Genomic DNA, 20,811 nt, shown 5'->3' on the forward strand with positions numbered 1-20,811 from the left:
AGAAGTCGTACATGTATTGCAGTATACTTAGTCTTGTAAATATGTACATAATGATTTGGTTTTTAGAAACAAGTTCACAAGAAATACTGTTCGGAAAGGAAAAGTCACCCACAAAGGATGTCCTTGTCAAATATAACACTCATCTGCATGGAATTTGTTTCTGAAAACCATAAATGAAAAAGAATATAAAATAAAACAAAATCAGGTAAAAACTTTTATGTATGTTTGTTTTCTTTTTTAGTGTTACAGAAAGTTTGTATGAGTATTTTTGTTTTAATATTGGAGAAGCAGAATATTTCCTTCGAAATGCTAATAAGAAGCTTCCTGATTTGCACATTATTTGGAGTCCTGACCCCTATACCTGTTTTGGTTGCAGCAACCCCATATATTTTCATATTGGTGTATACCCATTTCTCAAACCCTGTAATGAACCATAGAATATGAGACGAAATCGTCATCTCTGAACGAACAACTAATAACTTTTCTTGCATGATGTCACATGCTATAAAATAAATATCGCGGTCTTAGTACCTGTATTACTGCTGTATGTGATACAGCAGTGATTTTAGTATGTACTTCGGTCTTAGTACCTGCATTACTGCTGTATGTGATACAGCAGTGATTTTAGTATGTACTTCGGTCTTAGTACCTGTATTACTGCAATATGTAATACAGCACTGATTTTAGTATGTACTTCGGTCTTAGCACCTGTAATACTGCAATATGTAATACAGCACTGATTTTAGTTCGTACTTCGGTCTTAGTACCTGTATTACTGCTGTATGTGATACAGCAGTGATTTTAGTTCGTACTTCGGTCTTAGTACCTGTATTACTGCTGTATGTGATACAGCAGTGATTTTAGTTCGTACATCTGTCTTAGTACCTGTATTACTGCTGTATGTGATACAGCAGTGATTTTAGTTTGTACATCTGTCTTAGTACCTGTATTACTGCTGTATGTGATACAGCAGTGATTTTAGTTCGTACATCTGTCTTAGTACCTCTATTACTGCTGTATGTGATACAGCAGTGATTTTAGTACGTACATCTGTCTTAGTACCTGTATTACTGCTGTATGTGATACAGCAGTGATTTTAGTACGTACATCTGTCTTAGTACCTGTATTACTGCTGTATGTGATACAGCAGTGATTTTAGTTCGTACTTCGGTCTTAGTACCTGTATTACTGCTGTATGTGATACAGCAGTGATTTTAGTTCGTACTTCGGTCTTAGTACCTGTATTACTGCTGTATGTGATACAGCAGTGATTTTAGTATATGTACTTCGGTCTTAGTACCTGTATTACTGCTGTATGTGATACAGCAGTGATTTTAGTTCGTATATCTGTCTTAGTACCTGTATTACTGCTGTATGTGATACAGCAGTGATTTTAGTTCGTACATCTGTCTTAGTACCTGTATTACTGCTGTATGTGATACAGCAGTGATTTTAGTTCGTACATCTGTCTTAGTACCTGTATTACTGCTGTATGTGATACAGCAGTGATTTTAGTACGTACATCTGTCTTAGTACCTGTATTACTGCTGTGTGTGATACAGCAGTGATTTTAGTACGTACTTCGGTCTTAGTACCTGTATTACTGCTGTATGTGATACAGCAGTGACTTTAGTATGTACTTCGGTCTTAGTACCTGTATTACTGCTGTATGTGATACAGCAGTGATTTTAGTTCGTACTTCGGTCTTAGTACCTGTATTACTGCTGTATGTGATACAGCAGTGATTTTAGTTCGTACATCTGTCTTAGTACCTGCATTACTGCTGTATGTGATACAGCAGTGATTTTAGTTCGTACTTCGGTCTTAGTACCTGTATTACTGCTGTATGTGATACAGCAGTGATTTTAGTATGTACTTCGGTCTTAGTACTGTCTTAGTACTGAATATTTCCTTGTCAAATTTAAATTCATTCGAAATGTACAGGTTCCACGCCACCAAATAGAGTTCCTATTCATTTATGTGTTAAAAGGTATGGAGGAATTGGTCGTTTTCTCATTGTTAAACCTCCCTGGTTCATTCAAAACACCATTTTACCTAATGTTTATGATATCTTCCACCATATAACCAACAAATATTGGGTAGGTAAGCGGCTTGATTTTTCGCAGTGACGCGTCGAAAACTATGTACATCCTGTCAATCTTACAGCACACTGATTCTATGTAGTGACGTCATCTGGCGAAGAAGAACAAAAAACGTGCCTCAAATTTCAGAATTGTGACAGATGTAATCTGTTTATACTTAGATAATAAGAAAACCATCCACAAAGTACAGCTATCAAAAAAAATAGGCACATCGGCCTTCTTTTCTAACTTTTTTCCATTAAATCAACCCTGGTGTGGTTCTCACAATAAAAACACTGATTTTTTTACCAGCCATATACCTTGGTGGTGTGATTTGGTGGTGAGGAGTGGACTCTACAATAATTTGAATATAATGGAAATGTTAATATGATAGGGAAATATTGTTGGAATTGAGTAAATTGACATCTTGGTTTCATTATTGAATTTGGTTAATGTTATGACAGACGCTGTGTCTTTTCAATCTGGAGTTTCCTCGGTAGATTCCATCAATTTTATCAGTTGGTCCCCGGGTTGGACCTTTTACTTAATTGTATTTCACTCAAGGTCTATTAGAATATTCACCCAAATTAGTTTATTCTTGTACAAAATGTTCCTATTTAAATATTACAGTTTGCATCGATTACCTGGGAATGACAAATAACACCATACCTGATGAGAATATTATAGCATCATCAGAGTTAAACAATCCCGCCTACGTAGCCTCAAAGGGAAGGCTGAATGGTCCCAGTGTTTGGGTAGCGGCTTACGGCCAGACAGGACCAATTTGGATACAAGCTGATATAGGTAATCACACTGCACAATGCAGAATTGTTGGCATTTTATAACCAAATTTATTTTAAGCATCATATCCATAGACTACCTATAAAAAATGAAAAACCAAAATAAGAATATGTAAAAAAAAATGTTTCAAATCATGAGGCCTACTAATCATGAAACAACTGTCTCAAACGTGAAACGATAATTTTAGGAATATCGAGGACGCGCTAGGGCCCGGCCCTTTGCTCCCTAAGTGCATGTACTTAACCAAACTAACCTTGCTCAAAACGTATGATGCTACCCGTTTGCCCCCAAATAAAATACACATTTTACCGTATAAGACTTCACTCAAAACTTACAAAAATGTTCAAAAGTGTTCAAAGGCAAATCACTTGTTATAAGGATTAAGAAACATATAGTTTAACCTATATAGCTGGTCATAAGCAAGATCAGACCTACCAAATGTGTAACAACCAGAAGTAAGAAGAAATAGCACACACTGCTTGTGTGTACGTAAGCACAAAAGAAATTGTCAAATTCTTTTGTATATGCCTATTGTGATTGTGCAAGCGTGACCTTGTATGCAGATACATTAAGATGCACACACTGCAATTTCAGCTTTTCCACTTATATCTATATGAAGAAATCTATGTTTTCGCTAACATGAAACCCTAGAATTTATATTTAAGCTTAAATGTCATTTAAAAAAATCACAATGGCAGCATTTAACCAAAGAAATATATAATGAAATATAATGTAGGCCTACAATACTACATGTTAACCATGTTGACTATAGAAATCAAAGGGCATTACATGCTTGTCTATTGGTCCATTGTTAAATATCTCTGAACAAGCATCTTTAAAATGGATTGATCTTTGTAAAAATGGTGTCAAATATTATTGAAAAGAGCTATCTACTTTTTTTTTCAGTACTTACTACCAATCACATGTTCATTAGTATGTAATAGTTTGAAGAACAACATTAGAAAAATACTGCTACTACAGGGGTTAATTTAAGCAGAACCCAAGCTTGTAATCACTGTTAAAGTCAATCTTACATGGAATTAGTATTCAAGGTTTATTACAACAATGCATATGGCAGCCAAAAGGCTGAATTACATACATGCTACAAAGAAATTGGCAACAACAAAACACTAAATATATCTTACAACAGCATGAAATCCAAAACGAAATCACATACAAACTATATAAAACTGCAAACAAGCTAGCAAGAAATTATTGACCTGCTCCTGAAGCATCCTTGTTCCACAGCTGAACCATGTATGGGATGGGACTACGCGCGTATCTTTGAGTGCGCACCTTGGGTAAAGACAGGTGGTTAGCGTTTCGCAGGTTCCTACCAGTCTCCTTCCTGTAACCTGGAAGCCAGATACGGAAGTCAGGATGCTCCAGGAGTTTGTTGGCAAACTTAAGACAGATTTGATCGCGACGTGATCTCAGCTCAGTCAATTTGCAACGTTCTAGAGCATCTTGATAAGATGTGTATTTGAAGCCCAGCATGATTTTGCATGCCCGTTTTTGGACGCGCTCCAGGGCGTAATGCTGCTGCTCGGTCAAACCTGGATGCCACGCTGGAACAGCGTACTCAACAAGCGGTCTTATAAAGCCTATGTAGATGGTTTTAAGGTCATCCAGATCTAGACCGAACCGCTTCAGCGTGGTGAGCATGAACAAACGCCCTGTAGCTCTTTTGATGACATCTGTAGTGTGCACATCCCATTTAAGATCCTGAGTTATCTTCACACCCAAAATTTTGACACAATCAGTAGATTGCAATTCGACACCAGCAAGTGTCAGTGGTTGATGATCTGATTGAGTATGACAAAATTAATATCCATGAACATGCATTTTTGGGGTTTAATGTCATCTTATTGATGTTAGCCCATTGATCAAATAGATTCAAATTATCCTGGATACTAGATCTTTGATTGACAAAGGTGTTCTCAACAATAGTGAGATCATCAACGTATTTAAGCACCAGTTTGTTCTCATCTGTAGTTTGAGCAGCGTCATTAACCTGACAAACAAATGTGGCAGGGCCTGTAAGTGTGCCCTGGGGTACACCACCTGTAAGATTGAGCCATGCCGAAAGGCAGTCTTGATATCTAACACACTGAGACCTCTCTGAGAGAAAATTACAAATCCAGGGGATTATGCAAGATCTGGCTCCCATTTGAATTAATTTTGGAATAGCAATGTTGTGATCCACGCGATCAAACGCCTTACTAAAATCTGTTATTGTAACTCTGGACATGCTTTTAGTATTTTCAGCGTGAGACAAAATATTATCTACAAGTCTAACAAGATAATGAGAGGTGGAATATTTCTTTCTGTTTCCAAATTGATTACCCAATAATGTATGATTCCGCCACTTTGGCAAAATGGTCTGTCAAAGAGACAGGACGGAGTTGGTTCCAAACAGGAGGGCTAGACTTAGGGATTGGGACAACAATAGCTTGTTTCCACTGGGGTGGTACAATTCCCTCATTAAAAGATGTGTTCAATATACAACAGAGAGGATCACTGATCTCATAAGCAAACTCGCGAATAATAGTGGCTGAAACTCCATCAGGACCTCCAGCTTTGTTCTTTTGATCTTTTGAGTTTTTCACATACCTCCCAGGGATATATTTCAGGAATGATCATGGAAATCATCTCCTGAGCTCCTGGTGCATTTTTTGTCATCCTAAAGATGTTTATTTTGAACTATATCATTTGTTCATTTCATACGATAGAGTTTTGGCCGAATTTTTTACACTTTTCACATCCAGGGGTGAGTTTAACAAACTTTCACTCACTTTCTTAGGAAACCATTACATAACATTACTCAATATCAAAAACTTCATTCACAAAAAATAGATCCTTACACAACTTAATCTGTGCCTTGGGAATATTGCTGCGAATCTGAGCTTTTATATGATACCCTATTTGTTAGGAATTATATTCAAATTCTATTAGAAAATTAAAAATAAGTGAGGCTACATGAGCTCGGTTGTTACGCATTACAGGCCAATATGAGTGCCTCGTTAAGAAATTAAGTGTTAAATAAGCAGTTAATTAAGAATTTTTGTTTTGTTTTTTTGGCTGAAATATATACCTTAATATCTTATTCATAAAAAGAAACAATTAGAATGATGTTAATAATAGTTTAGACTGAATTCTACCAATTAAAAGATCAGTGGTGGGTACACAATGCAATTGGTAGGTCTAATCTTGCTTATGACCACCTGCGATGTGCTATTCTTGAGAGTTACAAGCAAAAATAATAGGAAACCATAGACCAATAGCTAATAAAATGTCTTTTATTGTTAGGTTACCAGACCTATGTATCAGGTGTTATAACACAGGGTGATGGTCAACCTAATTACCCTGACTATGTGACATCATTCTCAGTGTCAACATTCCGGACTACTGGTGCCAACGAGATGTTTGTTGAAGATCAAAATGGAATCGCGATTGTAAGTAAACATTGTCTATATGCTTATGTACATGCAGAACAACCAATCGTTGTGAAGTAAAGACTGCACAAAAAGTAACGCAGCTGTTATAAATACGCCTATAGCGTAAGAACTAATAATTGTGTTAACAATATGTCAACATAGCAATAAGGGTGGTTTATTTACGCGCAATTTGATACCAATTTTGTCCAAATATGTTCAATATTAACAACACAGCAGTGTTTTTAAAGAAACATACCCGAATTTAATAGTTGCAGCTATTTGCAGCTATTTGTAGTGACAGCGAGAAGATAGTGGAGGGTTTTACGTGCCACAATGCTAATAACCATTGATCGCTGCAACTTTTAAATTCGGGTATTTTTCTTTAAAAGACTACTGTGTTGTTAATATTGAACAACATTTGACAAATGGGGTATCAAAATGCGCGTAAATAAATCCTCATCTCTCTATGTAGAAACATTGTGGAAACAATAATAGTTCTGACGCTATAGGCGTATTTATAACAGCTGCGTTACTTTTTGTGCAGACTTTATTTTTGTTACTGACTCATAACATTCTCTCTCCTACAGATATTTCCGGGCAACGTTGACTCTACCGCCGAGTTGACCACAACATTTTCTGAACCAGTATATGCCAGGATTGTACGCATCAACTGTCTAACCAAAAATAATAGATTTTACGTATTGAGATTCGAAATATTAGGATGCAAACAAGGCTAGATATGTGACTCAAAGCGACAGAAAGAGGCGGATTTCTACAAATGTAAATGAAAATGCGGTAGATGACAACATATTCGTGGTGGGTATGAGATCATGGACCTATTTTGGCGAGGAGACAAATCATGACATCTCCTCTTTCATTTTCTTTTTTGGTTTTCAAAAAATGGCGGATGCCTTAGTTAAATTTGTGAAGTGTATCAATTCCAAACATACTACTACTACTACTACTACTACTACTACTACTACTACTACTACTACTACTACTACTACTACTACTACTACTACTACTACTACTACAACAACTACTACTATGTGTACACTGCAGGAAATTTGATAAAATATACCAGCAGACTGGATGGCAGTAGACATCGTTAATGCAAAATCACAGCTATCGTTAAAATAAGGTTAGGTATAGACGGTAACATTACTGGTAGACCACGTAAGGCAGAATAATAGCTACCGTTAAAATAAGATTAGGTATAGACGGTAACATTACTGGTAGACCACGTAAGGCAGAATAATAGCTACCGTTAAAATAAGATTAGGTATAGACGGTAACATTACTGGTAGACCACGTAAGGCAAAATAATAGCTACCGTTATTATTATCAGCTCTAGTTTAACCTTTAGTTGGAATTATCCTAAATGCCGATACGAAAATATAGCTTCTAGAGAATAAATTCAGCAGGAAAACAAAGTTTCCTTAAATTTCTAATATGATCCGTTTGTTCTGTGGTGTTTTTTATATTTATTATGTAACTAGGCTTTTGAGCAATATGAGAAAAAGGATTGTCCCTTTACTTTTGAAGAATTTTTAAAGTTGTAGGCCTAATAGACTATTAAACGCGGCACGGTCAAATGTATAATTCCTGCGCCTCTCGGAAGTTACTGCACAACGTAATTCAACCCACAAAATCAGACTTGAATAAAAGAATCTAGGCTAACATTCTACATTTCCTTGTATTTATTTACCTTAAGGTGGCACGCAGGATCACTCAAAGTGGGAAATTTTGGACATTGTTTTGTATTGTATCTTTAAAGATAGCAGATTTCTGCAAAAATGAGCACTTTTTGAGAAAAGCGACAAAATTGGTTTTCCATGCCATTTTTTTTTCGGTCCGCCATAACAACTTACTCTAAATATCAAAATTTAAAAAAAATGGCATATCTGTGTTCTAAACACACAAATCTAGAAAGTGTTTTCACAAATTTTTGAATTTTTTCTTCGTTTTGAAAATATACCTTAAATTATCTCAAATTTTGGTCAAAATTGAAAAAAAAAGTCAAATTTTGATCTTTTTTGACCCATATTTTTTAAACGAAGAAAAAATTCAAAAACTTAAGAAAACCATTTCCTAGATGCGTGTCTTTAGAACACAAATATGCAATTTTCATCCATTTTGATATTTTGGGTAAGTTAATATGGCGGACCGAAAAAAAATGGCATGGAACATAAATTTTGGCACTTTTCTTAAAAGCTCATTTTTGCAGAAATCTGCTGTGCTAGGTGTATTCCTTGTGTCATTTCCTTTCTGAAAATGTATACTTTTATGTACCTATCATCATTACTTTTAAAGATACAATACAAAATAATGTTTAAAATTTCCGACTATGAGTGATCCTGTGTGCCCCCTTAAATAGGTAAAACTTTGTATAATTATATTCAGAAAATAAAACCTGGAGCTGCAGCTGTGCCTAAGTCCACATTATTTTGATCATTTTGGATATAAGCATTTATAGTTTTCAAAATACTGTAACAAAAAATGGAGCAAGGTATCAAAAATTGAGAATTTGGTATGGACCTTGGACATATCTTTAGCAATGTTTTGGCACAAGAAGTTTGTTCTTGGTGATTATTGATAATATGATTGATTTTGCACATTTGCAGCTCGGATCAATAATAATACCAAAATTTGACAAAAAGTTTTGCATTATATTTTTTGACCCCTAGCAACATCAAACCTTCTAATAACTCAAATTTGCCAATAATGTAGGCCTACGTCTAGTACAAAACACCATGAAACCACCCAACCATGGTTTGGTAGTGGTAAAATAATACTCGAGCACACGTAAAACACTATTTTATTTGAACAAACCAATATTTTTTTTAAAAATGTAACGCACAAATAGATTTTTTAAGTATGGTTTGTCCACAACCCCACGCGCTAAACAAATATCCTTATTATTATTACCATTTACTTGAAAAGGGCAAAGTTCAATGTATTAATTCTAATCCAATGTTTTTATCCGAAATCTTAATAGAAAGCTATCAGTCTGTGACAAATGCAAGATAGATAGCTATAGATGCTTAGAAGTCGTACATGTATTGCAGTATACTTAGTCTTGTAAATATGTACATAATGATTTGGTTTTTAGAAACAAGTTCACAAGAAATACTGTTCGGAAAGGAAAAGTCACCCACAAAGGATGTCCTTGTCAAATATAACACTCATCTGCATGGAATTTGTTTCTGAAAACCATAAATGAAAAAGAATATAAAATAAAACAAAATCAGGTAAAAACTTTTATGTATGTTTGTTTTCTTTTTTAGTGTTACAGAAAGTTTGTATGAGTATTTTTGTTTTAATATTGGAGAAGCAGAATATTTCCTTCGAAATGCTAATAAGAAGCTTCCTGATTTGCACATTATTTGGAGTCCTGACCCCTATACCTGTTTTGGTTGCAGCAACCCCATATATTTTCATATTGGTGTATACCCATTTCTCAAACCCTGTAATGAACCATAGAATATGAGACGAAATCGTCATCTCTGAACGAACAACTAATAACTTTTCTTGCATGATGTCACATGCTATAAAATAAATATCGCGGTCTTAGTACCTGTATTACTGCTGTATGTGATACAGCAGTGATTTTAGTATGTACTTCGGTCTTAGTACCTGCATTACTGCTGTATGTGATACAGCAGTGATTTTAGTATGTACTTCGGTCTTAGTACCTGTATTACTGCAATATGTAATACAGCACTGATTTTAGTATGTACTTCGGTCTTAGCACCTGTAATACTGCAATATGTAATACAGCACTGATTTTAGTTCGTACTTCGGTCTTAGTACCTGTATTACTGCTGTATGTACTGCTGTATGTGATACAGCAGTGATTTTAGTTCGTACTTCGGTCTTAGTACCTGTATTACTGCTGTATGTGATACAGCAGTGATTTTAGTTCGTACATCTGTCTTAGTACCTGTATTACTGCTGTATGTGATACAGCAGTGATTTTAGTTTGTACATCTGTCTTAGTACCTGTATTACTGCTGTATGTGATACAGCAGTGATTTTAGTTCGTACATCTGTCTTAGTACCTCTATTACTGCTGTATGTGATACAGCAGTGATTTTAGTACGTACATCTGTCTTAGTACCTGTATTACTGCTGTATGTGATACAGCAGTGATTTTAGTACGTACATCTGTCTTAGTACCTGTATTACTGCTGTATGTGATACAGCAGTGATTTTAGTTCGTACTTCGGTCTTAGTACCTGTATTACTGCTGTATGTGATACAGCAGTGATTTTAGTTCGTACTTCGGTCTTAGTACCTGTATTACTGCTGTATGTGATACAGCAGTGATTTTAGTATATGTACTTCGGTCTTAGTACCTGTATTACTGCTGTATGTGATACAGCAGTGATTTTAGTTCGTATATCTGTCTTAGTACCTGTATTACTGCTGTATGTGATACAGCAGTGATTTTAGTTCGTACATCTGTCTTAGTACCTGTATTACTGCTGTATGTGATACAGCAGTGATTTTAGTTCGTACATCTGTCTTAGTACCTGTATTACTGCTGTATGTGATACAGCAGTGATTTTAGTACGTACATCTGTCTTAGTACCTGTATTACTGCTGTGTGTGATACAGCAGTGATTTTAGTACGTACTTCGGTCTTAGTACCTGTATTACTGCTGTATGTGATACAGCAGTGACTTTAGTATGTACTTCGGTCTCGGTGCCTGTATTACTGCTGTATGTGATACAGCAGTGATTTTAGTTCGTACTTCGGTCTTAGTACCTGTATTACTGCTGTATGTGATACAGCAGTGATTTTAGTTCGTACATCTGTCTTAGTACCTGCATTACTGCTGTATGTGATACAGCAGTGATTTTAGTTCGTACTTCGGTCTTAGTACCTGTATTACTGCTGTATGTGATACAGCAGTGATTTTAGTATGTACTTCGGTCTTAGTACTGTCTTAGTACCTGTATTACTGCTGTATGTGATACAGCAGTGATTTTAGTTCGTACATCTGTCTTAGTACCTGTATTACTGCTGTATGTGATACAGCAGTGATTTTAATACGTACATCTGTCTTAGTACCTGTATTACTGCTGTATGTGATACAGCAGTGATTTTAGTACGTACATCTGTCTTAGTACCTGTATTACTGCTGTATGTGATACAGCAGTGATTTTAGTATGTACTTCGGTCTTAGTACCTGTATTACTGCTGTATGTGATACAGCAGTGATTTTAGTATGTACTTCGGTCTTAGTACTGTCTTAGTACCTGTATTACTGCTGTATGTGATACAGCAGTGATTTTAGTTCGTACATCTGTCTTAGTACCTGTATTACTGCTGTATGTGATACAGCAGTGATTTTAGTACGTACATCTGTCTTAGTACCTGTATTACTGCTGTATGTGATACAGCAGTGATTTTAGTACGTACATCTGTCTTAGTACCTGTATTACTGCTGTATGTGATACAGCAGTGATTTTAGTATGTACTTCGGTCTTAGTACCTGTATTACTGCTGTATGTGATACAGCAGTGATTTTAGTTCGTACATCTGTCTTAGTACCTGTATCACTGCTGTATGTGATACAGCAGTGATTTTAGTACGTACATCCGTCTTAGTACCTGTATTACTGCTGTATGTGATACAGCAGTGATTTTAGTTCGTACATCTGTCTTAGTACCTGTATTACTGCTGTATGTGATACAGCAGTGATTTTAGTTCGTACATCTGTCTTAGTACCTGTATTACTGCTGTATGTGATACAGCAGTGATTTTAGTTCGTACTTCGGTCTTAGTACCTGTATTACTGCTGTATGTGATACAGCAGTGATTTTAGTACGTACATCTGTCTTAGTACCTGTATTACTGCTGTATGTGATACAGCAGTGATTTTAGTACGTACATCTGTCTTAGTACCTGTATTACTGCTGTATGTGATACAGCAGTGATTTTAGTATGTACTTCGGTCTTAGTACCTGTATTACTGCTGTATGTGATACAGCAGTGATTTTAGTTCGTACATCTGTCTTAGTACCTGTATCACTGCTGTATGTGATACAGCAGTGATTTTAGTTCGTACATCTGTCTTAGTACCTGTATCACTGCTGTATGTGATACAGCAGTGATTTTAGTACGTACATCTGTCTTAGTACCTGTATCACTGCTGTATGTGATACAGCAGTGATTTTAGTACATAATTCGGTATAATTTTTGTGACAAGAGTTTGTTCAATATATACTTACCAAAATTATTGCCTGTTGAAGTTGCTTTATAGGGTGTCCCAGAAAAAATACCGAGTGAATAAAATTGAACGTAAGTCGCGAAATAGACATCAGAATCAAATAATTTAAAATGTAGCGTCTAGCCTATTTTATTGTGCATTACATAAGAAAATTTTACTTGATTCGGTTGACTGGTTGCGAAGAAATTAACGATTACATAATGCGCGCATCAATGCAGTTCATTCCAAGTTTGATCAACAAGCGCTTTTTCCATACTCGCTCACTGCTTCCTAAAGTTTGTGTATCTCATTAAATTTAGTCCACATTATCTATTTTATAATCCGACGGTGTTGTTTATATGCCATTCATGCTTTCACTGAAGATGAATAACAGTTTGTCCGAGAAAACTTTGATTACTGCAATTGGAAGCTTTTCAACAATATGTTATATTTTAACTTTCCAAAGAACAATTGAGCAAAGAATGACAATGACCAAGTGCTTACAGCTTTACGTGTGAATTTTTGATACCATGCAACATTAATGTTGAAGTTTTAAAAGATCTAAACTTTGCATTACAATTTCTTGGAAATATTCCAAAAACATTAACGTGTGTGAGAATCTTTCTAAGCCAGCTGAATTCTTTATGCAATAATTCTTTATGCAACATTTATATGAACATTAATGAAAAAAGATATATAAGTACCGAGCAAAATTAAAAAGATAACGGAACCTGCCTCCAGTTCCAAAATCAAAACCAAGAAGGGGGTAAATTTATAAATTAAAATATCCAAAATATGTCTCATCATGTGAAACATTTCAAAATTACGAATCATTTATGATACATAGATTATATATATAAAAAACACTACTTTCTTAAACATGTTTAAGGGAAGTATATGTGTTTGCCAAAATATACCACTTTTATCTTATGAATTAGAATAGTAGTATAGCTTTATTTGGTCATGTTGAAGAAAACTAATACCACTTCTATCTTTCGAAACTTAGCAGTATTACTTCAAACATGCATACCATTTTTTTCTTTAATTAAATGAACCATCCAATGATACCACCTTATTCTCAGGCTCTCAAAAGTATCTATTTACCATAACTTTAAGATCTTTCAAAATTCTTCCAAATTTCCAAAAATTCTCCTACTCAACCAATTAAACATATCAAATGTTTTTGTATGAAAAAAATATCTGCGTAAGCAGACTAAAATTTTAGAATTAACACGAAAAAACAACAAGGCCGCAGGGGCGAAGCCCCGAGGCCGGCGACTCCCATACGACGACTAAACACTCCAAGTGAGTTTGTTTTATATAGGCCCCGCAGGGCTAGAAAGAACGGTGAAACGTTTAAGCCCTAATGCAATTCATTGCCTCTAGAGCTTATAAAAGTAAAACACACAAAATTCAAAATTCTTTTGGAATAATGAATTAAAATAGAAGTAAAGCAAAACAAAACAAAGGGCATTTTATTGACACAAAATCATCTCTCTTTATAACGAAATGGTGGCTCTGAAAAGCGTTGGTTTTTGTAGAGCTAGTTCTTCCAACTCCGTCCTCTGCCTCTACCTCGCCTAGCGTTCCAGCCCTCACCAATATGAGCTGGGAACTGGTTCTGGTATCCCCTAGATGACTGAGGATGGCGAGGTAGGCCCCTGCCCCGTGAAGAATGGGGTGGGCGCTGGTTCTCTGGTTTGCTTCTCTTGGAAGGCTTATTACGCGTCTCCTTTAGACTCTTTCTCTTGCTCTTGCTAGGCAATCTCTTTTGCTCTAAAAATTTGACTCTGTCAACCCTCCTTTTCTCACACGTTTCTTCGAACAAACGACGTGCGGCGCCCAACTCTAAAACCGGGCTACCTGCCTCTATCTTTCGCCTAGCTGCAGTCATAACCTCATCAATTTCAATTTCGAATTCCGGAATGACCCTATTTTCCAGGTCTTCCAATAATTTGACATACTCCAAATCATGTTTCCGAAAAAGAGTGTCAACTTCAGCCCTCATCCTGAAGTTGCACTCTAGTAGGCTGGGGAGTTTCCTGACCGCACAAAACTCCACCGGAATCTCGAACAATTGAGCAAAGAATGACAATGACCAAGTGCTTACAGCTTTACGTGTGAATTTTTGATACCATGCAACATTAATGTTGAAGTTTTAAAAGATCTAAACTTTGCATTACAATTTCTTGGAAATATTCCAAAAACATTAACGTGTATGAGAATCTTTCTAAGCCAGCTGAATTCTTTATGCAATAATTCTTTATGCAACATTTATATGAACATTAATGAAAAAAGATATATAAGTACCGAGCACCATCTTACATGCAAGCTTTCATTTTCAATATCATGTAGGTTTTCAAATTTGAATAAAACCTAATTAAATGTTTTGAAAGAAACAGATTGTATAAAAAGAACGAAAATGATTTCACAGAACAAAATATAAAGCTCGTTGACAGTTAACCACTAGTGCGCATTGTGTTGAATGATCTTTCTTTCAAACTTAGAATGAAGTGAATTGATGCATGCGTTATGTAATCGCTCATTTCTTCGCAATCAGTCAACCGATTCCTGTAAAATTAATTAACCCTAACACCCAAAAATCTTACGATGAAAAATTCTGCGCATGCATGAATCCCAGGGTCTGCGATGACGCAATCACCCCGAGTGTTATATGCTCACGGAATTGCTGGCCGGGCAGCAATAACCCGTGTAGGTACCGGTCCGCGATCGTGTGGTTGGCATGCGGGGGTCAAAGGTTCGAATCCCGGGGTGCCAAGTCAAAAATTCTTCTTCTTCTTGACTTTTTCGGATCTTCTTTGACTTCCGATATCAAAAAGCAGGGTCCAGTGTTAGAGTTAATGTATAAGATGCAGAATAAGATGGGCTACACGCTGATGTTTAGATTTTTGGATTTTAATGTCTATTGCTCGACTTACGTCGATATTCATTTGCCCGGTAATTTGTTCTGGGACACCCTGTATTATGTTTCTTCTTACTTACGACAGCCACATGTCTAAAGCGACATGAAACTTTTGAAAAAACAGCATGCTGTTGATATGCTATACGCTTTCAGATGTGTAGATGCTGTTCATATTGACTGGTATACATATCGTACACACTTACCACTTTAGGTTGCTGAACTGCTTTATCATTACCACCTGAGGTGGTGTTTTACTCTAAGTTGATCACATCAAGTGTTGTATGAAGTAAATTCAGCAACTTGACGCATACATGTCGCTTAGATGTGTAAATGTCGTGTATATAAATGTAACTTCACTTAATAATCAAAAAGCTTATGAGTAGGTATATCACCTCAAAAATAAGGGCAGCAGAAACACGTTATTTAAGGGTAGACGAAGTGTTGTTGGTCGAAGCAATAAAAAAAATCGATTTTCATTCTCTAGATCAATAAATTATTGACAAATAACACCTTGATGTTTTGCAAAAGTTCATTCTATAAATTATATAATTTGAAAACTTGCTTAATTCAATCAGGACTACCGGCCCACTGTTATGGAATTCCCTGACCGATAACCTTAAGGGGGTACTACACCCTGGCCAATTCTGTGCCTCTTTTTGCATTTTTCTCAAAAATTATAGCACATTGATGACAAGTATATTATAGGAGCAAGAACTACTATAGAGCTACTGTACTGAAAATTCAGCAACTCAAATCAAGTAGTTATTGATTTATTGATCAAATATTGGTTTTCCCTCATTTTGATTGTAACTCCACAGCTGTTATCTGTGTCCCTATAATATACATATCTTACTTGTCACCAATGCGCTATAATTTTTGAGAAAAATGCAAAAATAGACACAAAATTGGGCAGGGGTGTAGTACCCCCTGAAGGTTATCGTTCAGGGAATTCCATAACAGTGGGCCGGTAGTCCTGATTGAATGATCAGTGAATACTTTCTTGTTTCTTGTTTGATTATACTTATTACTGTTTCTTGTGTGCTAGCTATGAATATCGCATATCACATTCTCGAAACAAATATAAACCGCAGCTAATCTCATTTTATAACTAGTTCTTGGAGCCCTGTTTTTGTTCTTGTGTTATAGGCTTATCATACTCTGGTTTTTTTGTTGTTGTATTAATTTAGTTCTGTAAGGGGATGGTCAATGCTGGCCTTATTGGCCTTTTTGATCATCTCCTCCATAATTGTCTTGTTTTATTTTATTTTTCGATGTTGAATTTCTTTGTATTTTGTTGTTTCTTATTATGGAAATAAAGATTTATTCATTCATTCATTGACCCATATTCAACCTATTTAAGAATAAAACTTCAAAATAACATTTGAAATTAAAACTGGAGTTTATTTATTTATAGTAAATATACATCTCCGAAACCACAAACAAAAATTAATGGTACTCTACCTAAGTTCTGATAGGAAGTGATTTTCATTAAAATCGAACTATACTGCGCCAAAAAGTATCCCTACACTTGGAAAAATAATCCCAATTACAAAGCTGAACCATGTTGGAATTAATTTGTTTTTTTAAATAGATGCACTGTCTAAATCCTACACATCATGACACCACATTGAACCCAATGTGACCTCAAGAAGTAAAGTTACAAGCAATTGAATAGATTAAGCTCCAGTTTTAAAAGTGACAAACTGGCCTATATAAGGCGCAAAAAGATTCCAACAAGTGCAACAAAGAGGCAACAAAGTTTCTTCAATGAAGCTTTATTTGAAACAGTTTTCACTTCTCTGTACTTTTCATAACTTACATTTTATTTGTCAGTTCTTTTGTTTCAGTTTTCTTTTGTTCCTTTTGTTTTAAATTAAAGGCATGCATAAATTAGCCATTCACCACTCTCAAACCAGATGTCTAGTCTGTGAAGTTTTGAATAGAACGGGTTGTCACTTTTAAAACTGGACCTTCGTTTAGTTTTAAAATTAGGATTTTTCTTCCAAGTGTAAGCATACTTTTTTGGCGCAGTATATAAAATGAATAGTTATTAATTGCATTCATATTATAGCCTATATTACGAGCCTATATTCAATTCAAGTTCTTTCCGGAGAGCCCTTGTACTCAAATTCTTGCGCCATGCGTGCGCGTATTTCAAAATCACACGTTAAAGAGTTGTTGTTTCTCAACTTCTGTTTTTATGAAACTCTGTTGAACCTAATAAATACCTGTAGTGTTTGAAAATACTGCCGACACCCCCATCAAACCCCTTAATTTAGGGCATTAAAAAGAGATGAAAGTCAAAATTGCTGACGAAATATTGAACACATACAAATAATTATAGTTGAAAAGAGCTCTCTCAAAATCGTGTTATTATTTTCTCGTCTGAAGGCACAAGTTTTCTTCTCAGAAGCAGGTCTGAGGTTTCCCCAGATAGACAGAAACTTGTCACATAGCAATGGTTCAATTGACGTTTTGTTACATTTAGGTACCTGATTATCCATGTCTCCGTGTCTGAAACGGAATGGGCTATTCCAGTCGAAATGCATACACCCTATGGAGGACATGACCATAATCTTTCACAGAGGGAGTGTAGATTTCAAATGGAGTCACCCATTCAGGTAACCCTATTTGAAATTCAGACTCCTTCTGTGGAAGATTAAGGTCAATACGGCATATAGCCCAAATGACGCTATAGGAATACCGTAAAACCTCGTCTATAACCATAGTGTTTTCGATGAAAGCTAATTTGATATGCTACATGCGCAAATATGCCAATACAAGAGATTGGTCTTACAATAATATTTGATTGTATATGCTTGGATCTGTAATTCATTTGCTCAAATTCCATAGTGGTGCCTGGATTAATTTAGCTTCCATTAGAAGCACTCTGTATTATGCTTTACGGTAGTACGCTATGTAGTCGTAGTTTGATCAATCCAGCTTGCTAGAAAATTATTTAAGATTTGTATCAAAATCCGAAGATATTTTGTGTAAATGGATCAAACGCAACTGTTACATTATTCTACTTGATTTTCCGGCTGCGTTCGATTTGATTGATCACGACATCTTGCTGCATCGACTGCGTCAACGCTATGGTATTGATGGCACTGCGTTGAAATATATGTCATCCTATCTGAAGGGCCGTTCTCAGTGCATTGATGTTTGTGGTGTCACCTCTGATGAATTCTTTCTTCATGAGGGCGTACCTCAGGGATCCGTATTGGGTCCACTCATATTTACCATGTATACTGCCCCACTAGGTGACATCATTTCATCCTATGGGTTGAGTCATATGATTTATGCTGATGACACACAGTTGTATATAGTTCTTGATCCATCCAAGCGTAGTGAGAGTATTGATATAATTGAACGGTGTGTTTCAGATATTAAGGCATGGGCAGTTACCAATAAGCTAATGCTGAATGATACAAAAACTGAGGTTATTCATCTGTCATCTCAATTTGTCAAAACCCTGCCACTACCACCACTTACCATTGGTAATGCAGCTATAGATCCATCGACCTCAGCCCGAGATCTTGGTGTTCTGATTGATAGTGCACTTAACATGAAAGAGCATGTAAAAGCTTTAACAAGATCAGCCTCTTTTGCTATCTACAAGATTGGTAAGATCTGCAAGTATCTTGATAGTAAATCAACAGAGCGCCTTGTACACGCATTCGTCAGTTCGAGACTAGACTGGTGCAACAGTCTTCTGGTTGGCCTGCCAAAATACGAGATTGCCAAATTGCAGCGCATCCAGAATTCTGCTGCACGTCTAGTCTTTCGTGCAAAATATCGTGACCACATGAAGCCAGTTTTATACGATCTCCACTGGCTTCCGATTGAACAGCGTATCGTGTACAAGGTGCTCCTGATTACTTTCAAGGCCTTGCATGATCTAGCCCCAGTGTATATAAAAGAATTGGTTAATACATATCAACCCACCCGTTCACTACGTTCCACTACACAAAAGTTGTTGAGTGTCCCAAAGTGCAATACAAAGTTCTATGGTGAGAGAGCTTTTTGTAATGCAGCTCCAGTCTTGTGGAACAACTTGCCTATACAACTCAGATCTGCAGATTCCATCAATCATTTCAAGAGTATTTTAAAAACTCACCTTTTTACCAACGCATTTAGTGATGTTTCTTAAACTTTTAAATTTGTTTACCTTTTAACCTAGTCTCATCTCAGCTGGTTCTGAGTTTTTTCTGGGTATCAGTTGTATATTTTTGATATAGTTGAAATGTATTTGTGCAATTAATCTTTGTTGTTTTGGTGTTTTTAATATATTGTAAAGCGCATTGAGATTTTGTATGTAATGGGCTATATAAGAAATAAATATTATTATTATTATTATTATTTTATTTTGACCAACATCGTTACAGGCATGTCTGCAACTTTTATCTTTTGTTCACTGCTCAGTGCCAGAAGTAGCTATAAGTGCAATAGCTTCCCTGTGCACATTTGGTATTTTACACACAGTATATTGTACTCATCTATACATGGCAGCTACACATGGCAGCTATTGCACTACCCACTTCTGGCAGCGAACAGTCGATATGTAGAAATCAAAACGTAATAACTGATGGCCAGAATGTCACAAATTGTTTTTTGATACCATATTTTTGTCAAATGAAGTTTGGATTTGTTGCCTATATTAAAATTTATGTCACTACCATGACTACTCTCGGTAATGTTCTTATGTACTGGCAAACCTAACAAATTAACCTCACACAAAGCAACGCATTTCTAACATAATTGTTCTGTAGACAAACTGCAAACGCGCTTCCCGTCATCTTTATTCGGGACTAGGCTGCCAACATGCGAAAGGAAAAGTTTCTTTCGATTTTGTTTCTGGTATGATAAACAATAACAATGATTTTATGTATACCAATTTTCTCAATTTGAGTCGATATATTTTTCATGCAGTGCATATTCATAATTGACCCCGGGATATTGACATATATGGTCAATTCCAGCGAAAAGGACAAAATTCTCTCTATGTTAACTTTCCACTTTAAAATGTCATTAATAAAGGAAATCACGTTATTGATGGAGCATATCATGTCACGTCCAATGTGCTCTCTTTGTGCATATAGGCCTTTACTAGCAAGTCATACCAGGGGACAAGTTATGATAGCTTAAATGAATTGGCGTTACCCACGAATTCAAAGATAAAGCACCATATATGTCATTGAATGTCCTTCAATCAAAATGAAATTATTACCGTTAGAAAGACGTTTGCATGATCTCTCATCATATGTAAAACGATTGAATTCCACCAAAGTTTGTGGACTCTAGAGGCCATTAAGTCAATTTGGCTAATAATTTTGTTACCCGCGTATCAA

General features: G+C 35.9%; 2 protein-coding genes across 2 annotated transcripts in view; both read left to right on the top strand.

Annotated features, from left to right (window-relative positions):
* Nucleotides 1-20,811, top strand: part of LOC140139326 (uncharacterized) — a 244,697-nt gene that overhangs the window by 128,867 nt on the left and 95,019 nt on the right. The gene's annotated exons all lie outside the window — the stretch shown is intronic.
* Nucleotides 2,369-7,657, top strand: LOC140138938 (lactadherin-like). The gene is made up of 3 exons (XM_072160722.1): nt 2,369-2,885; nt 6,192-6,337; nt 6,907-7,657. The coding sequence occupies exons 1-3, from the start codon at nt 2,732-2,734 to the stop codon at nt 7,054-7,056; spliced, it is 450 nt and encodes a 149-aa protein (XP_072016823.1). The 5' UTR covers nt 2,369-2,731; the 3' UTR covers nt 7,057-7,657.

This window comes from Amphiura filiformis, chromosome 18, assembly GCF_039555335.1.
Source record: "Amphiura filiformis chromosome 18, Afil_fr2py, whole genome shotgun sequence".
NCBI lineage: Eukaryota > Metazoa > Echinodermata > Ophiuroidea > Amphilepidida > Amphiuridae > Amphiura > Amphiura filiformis.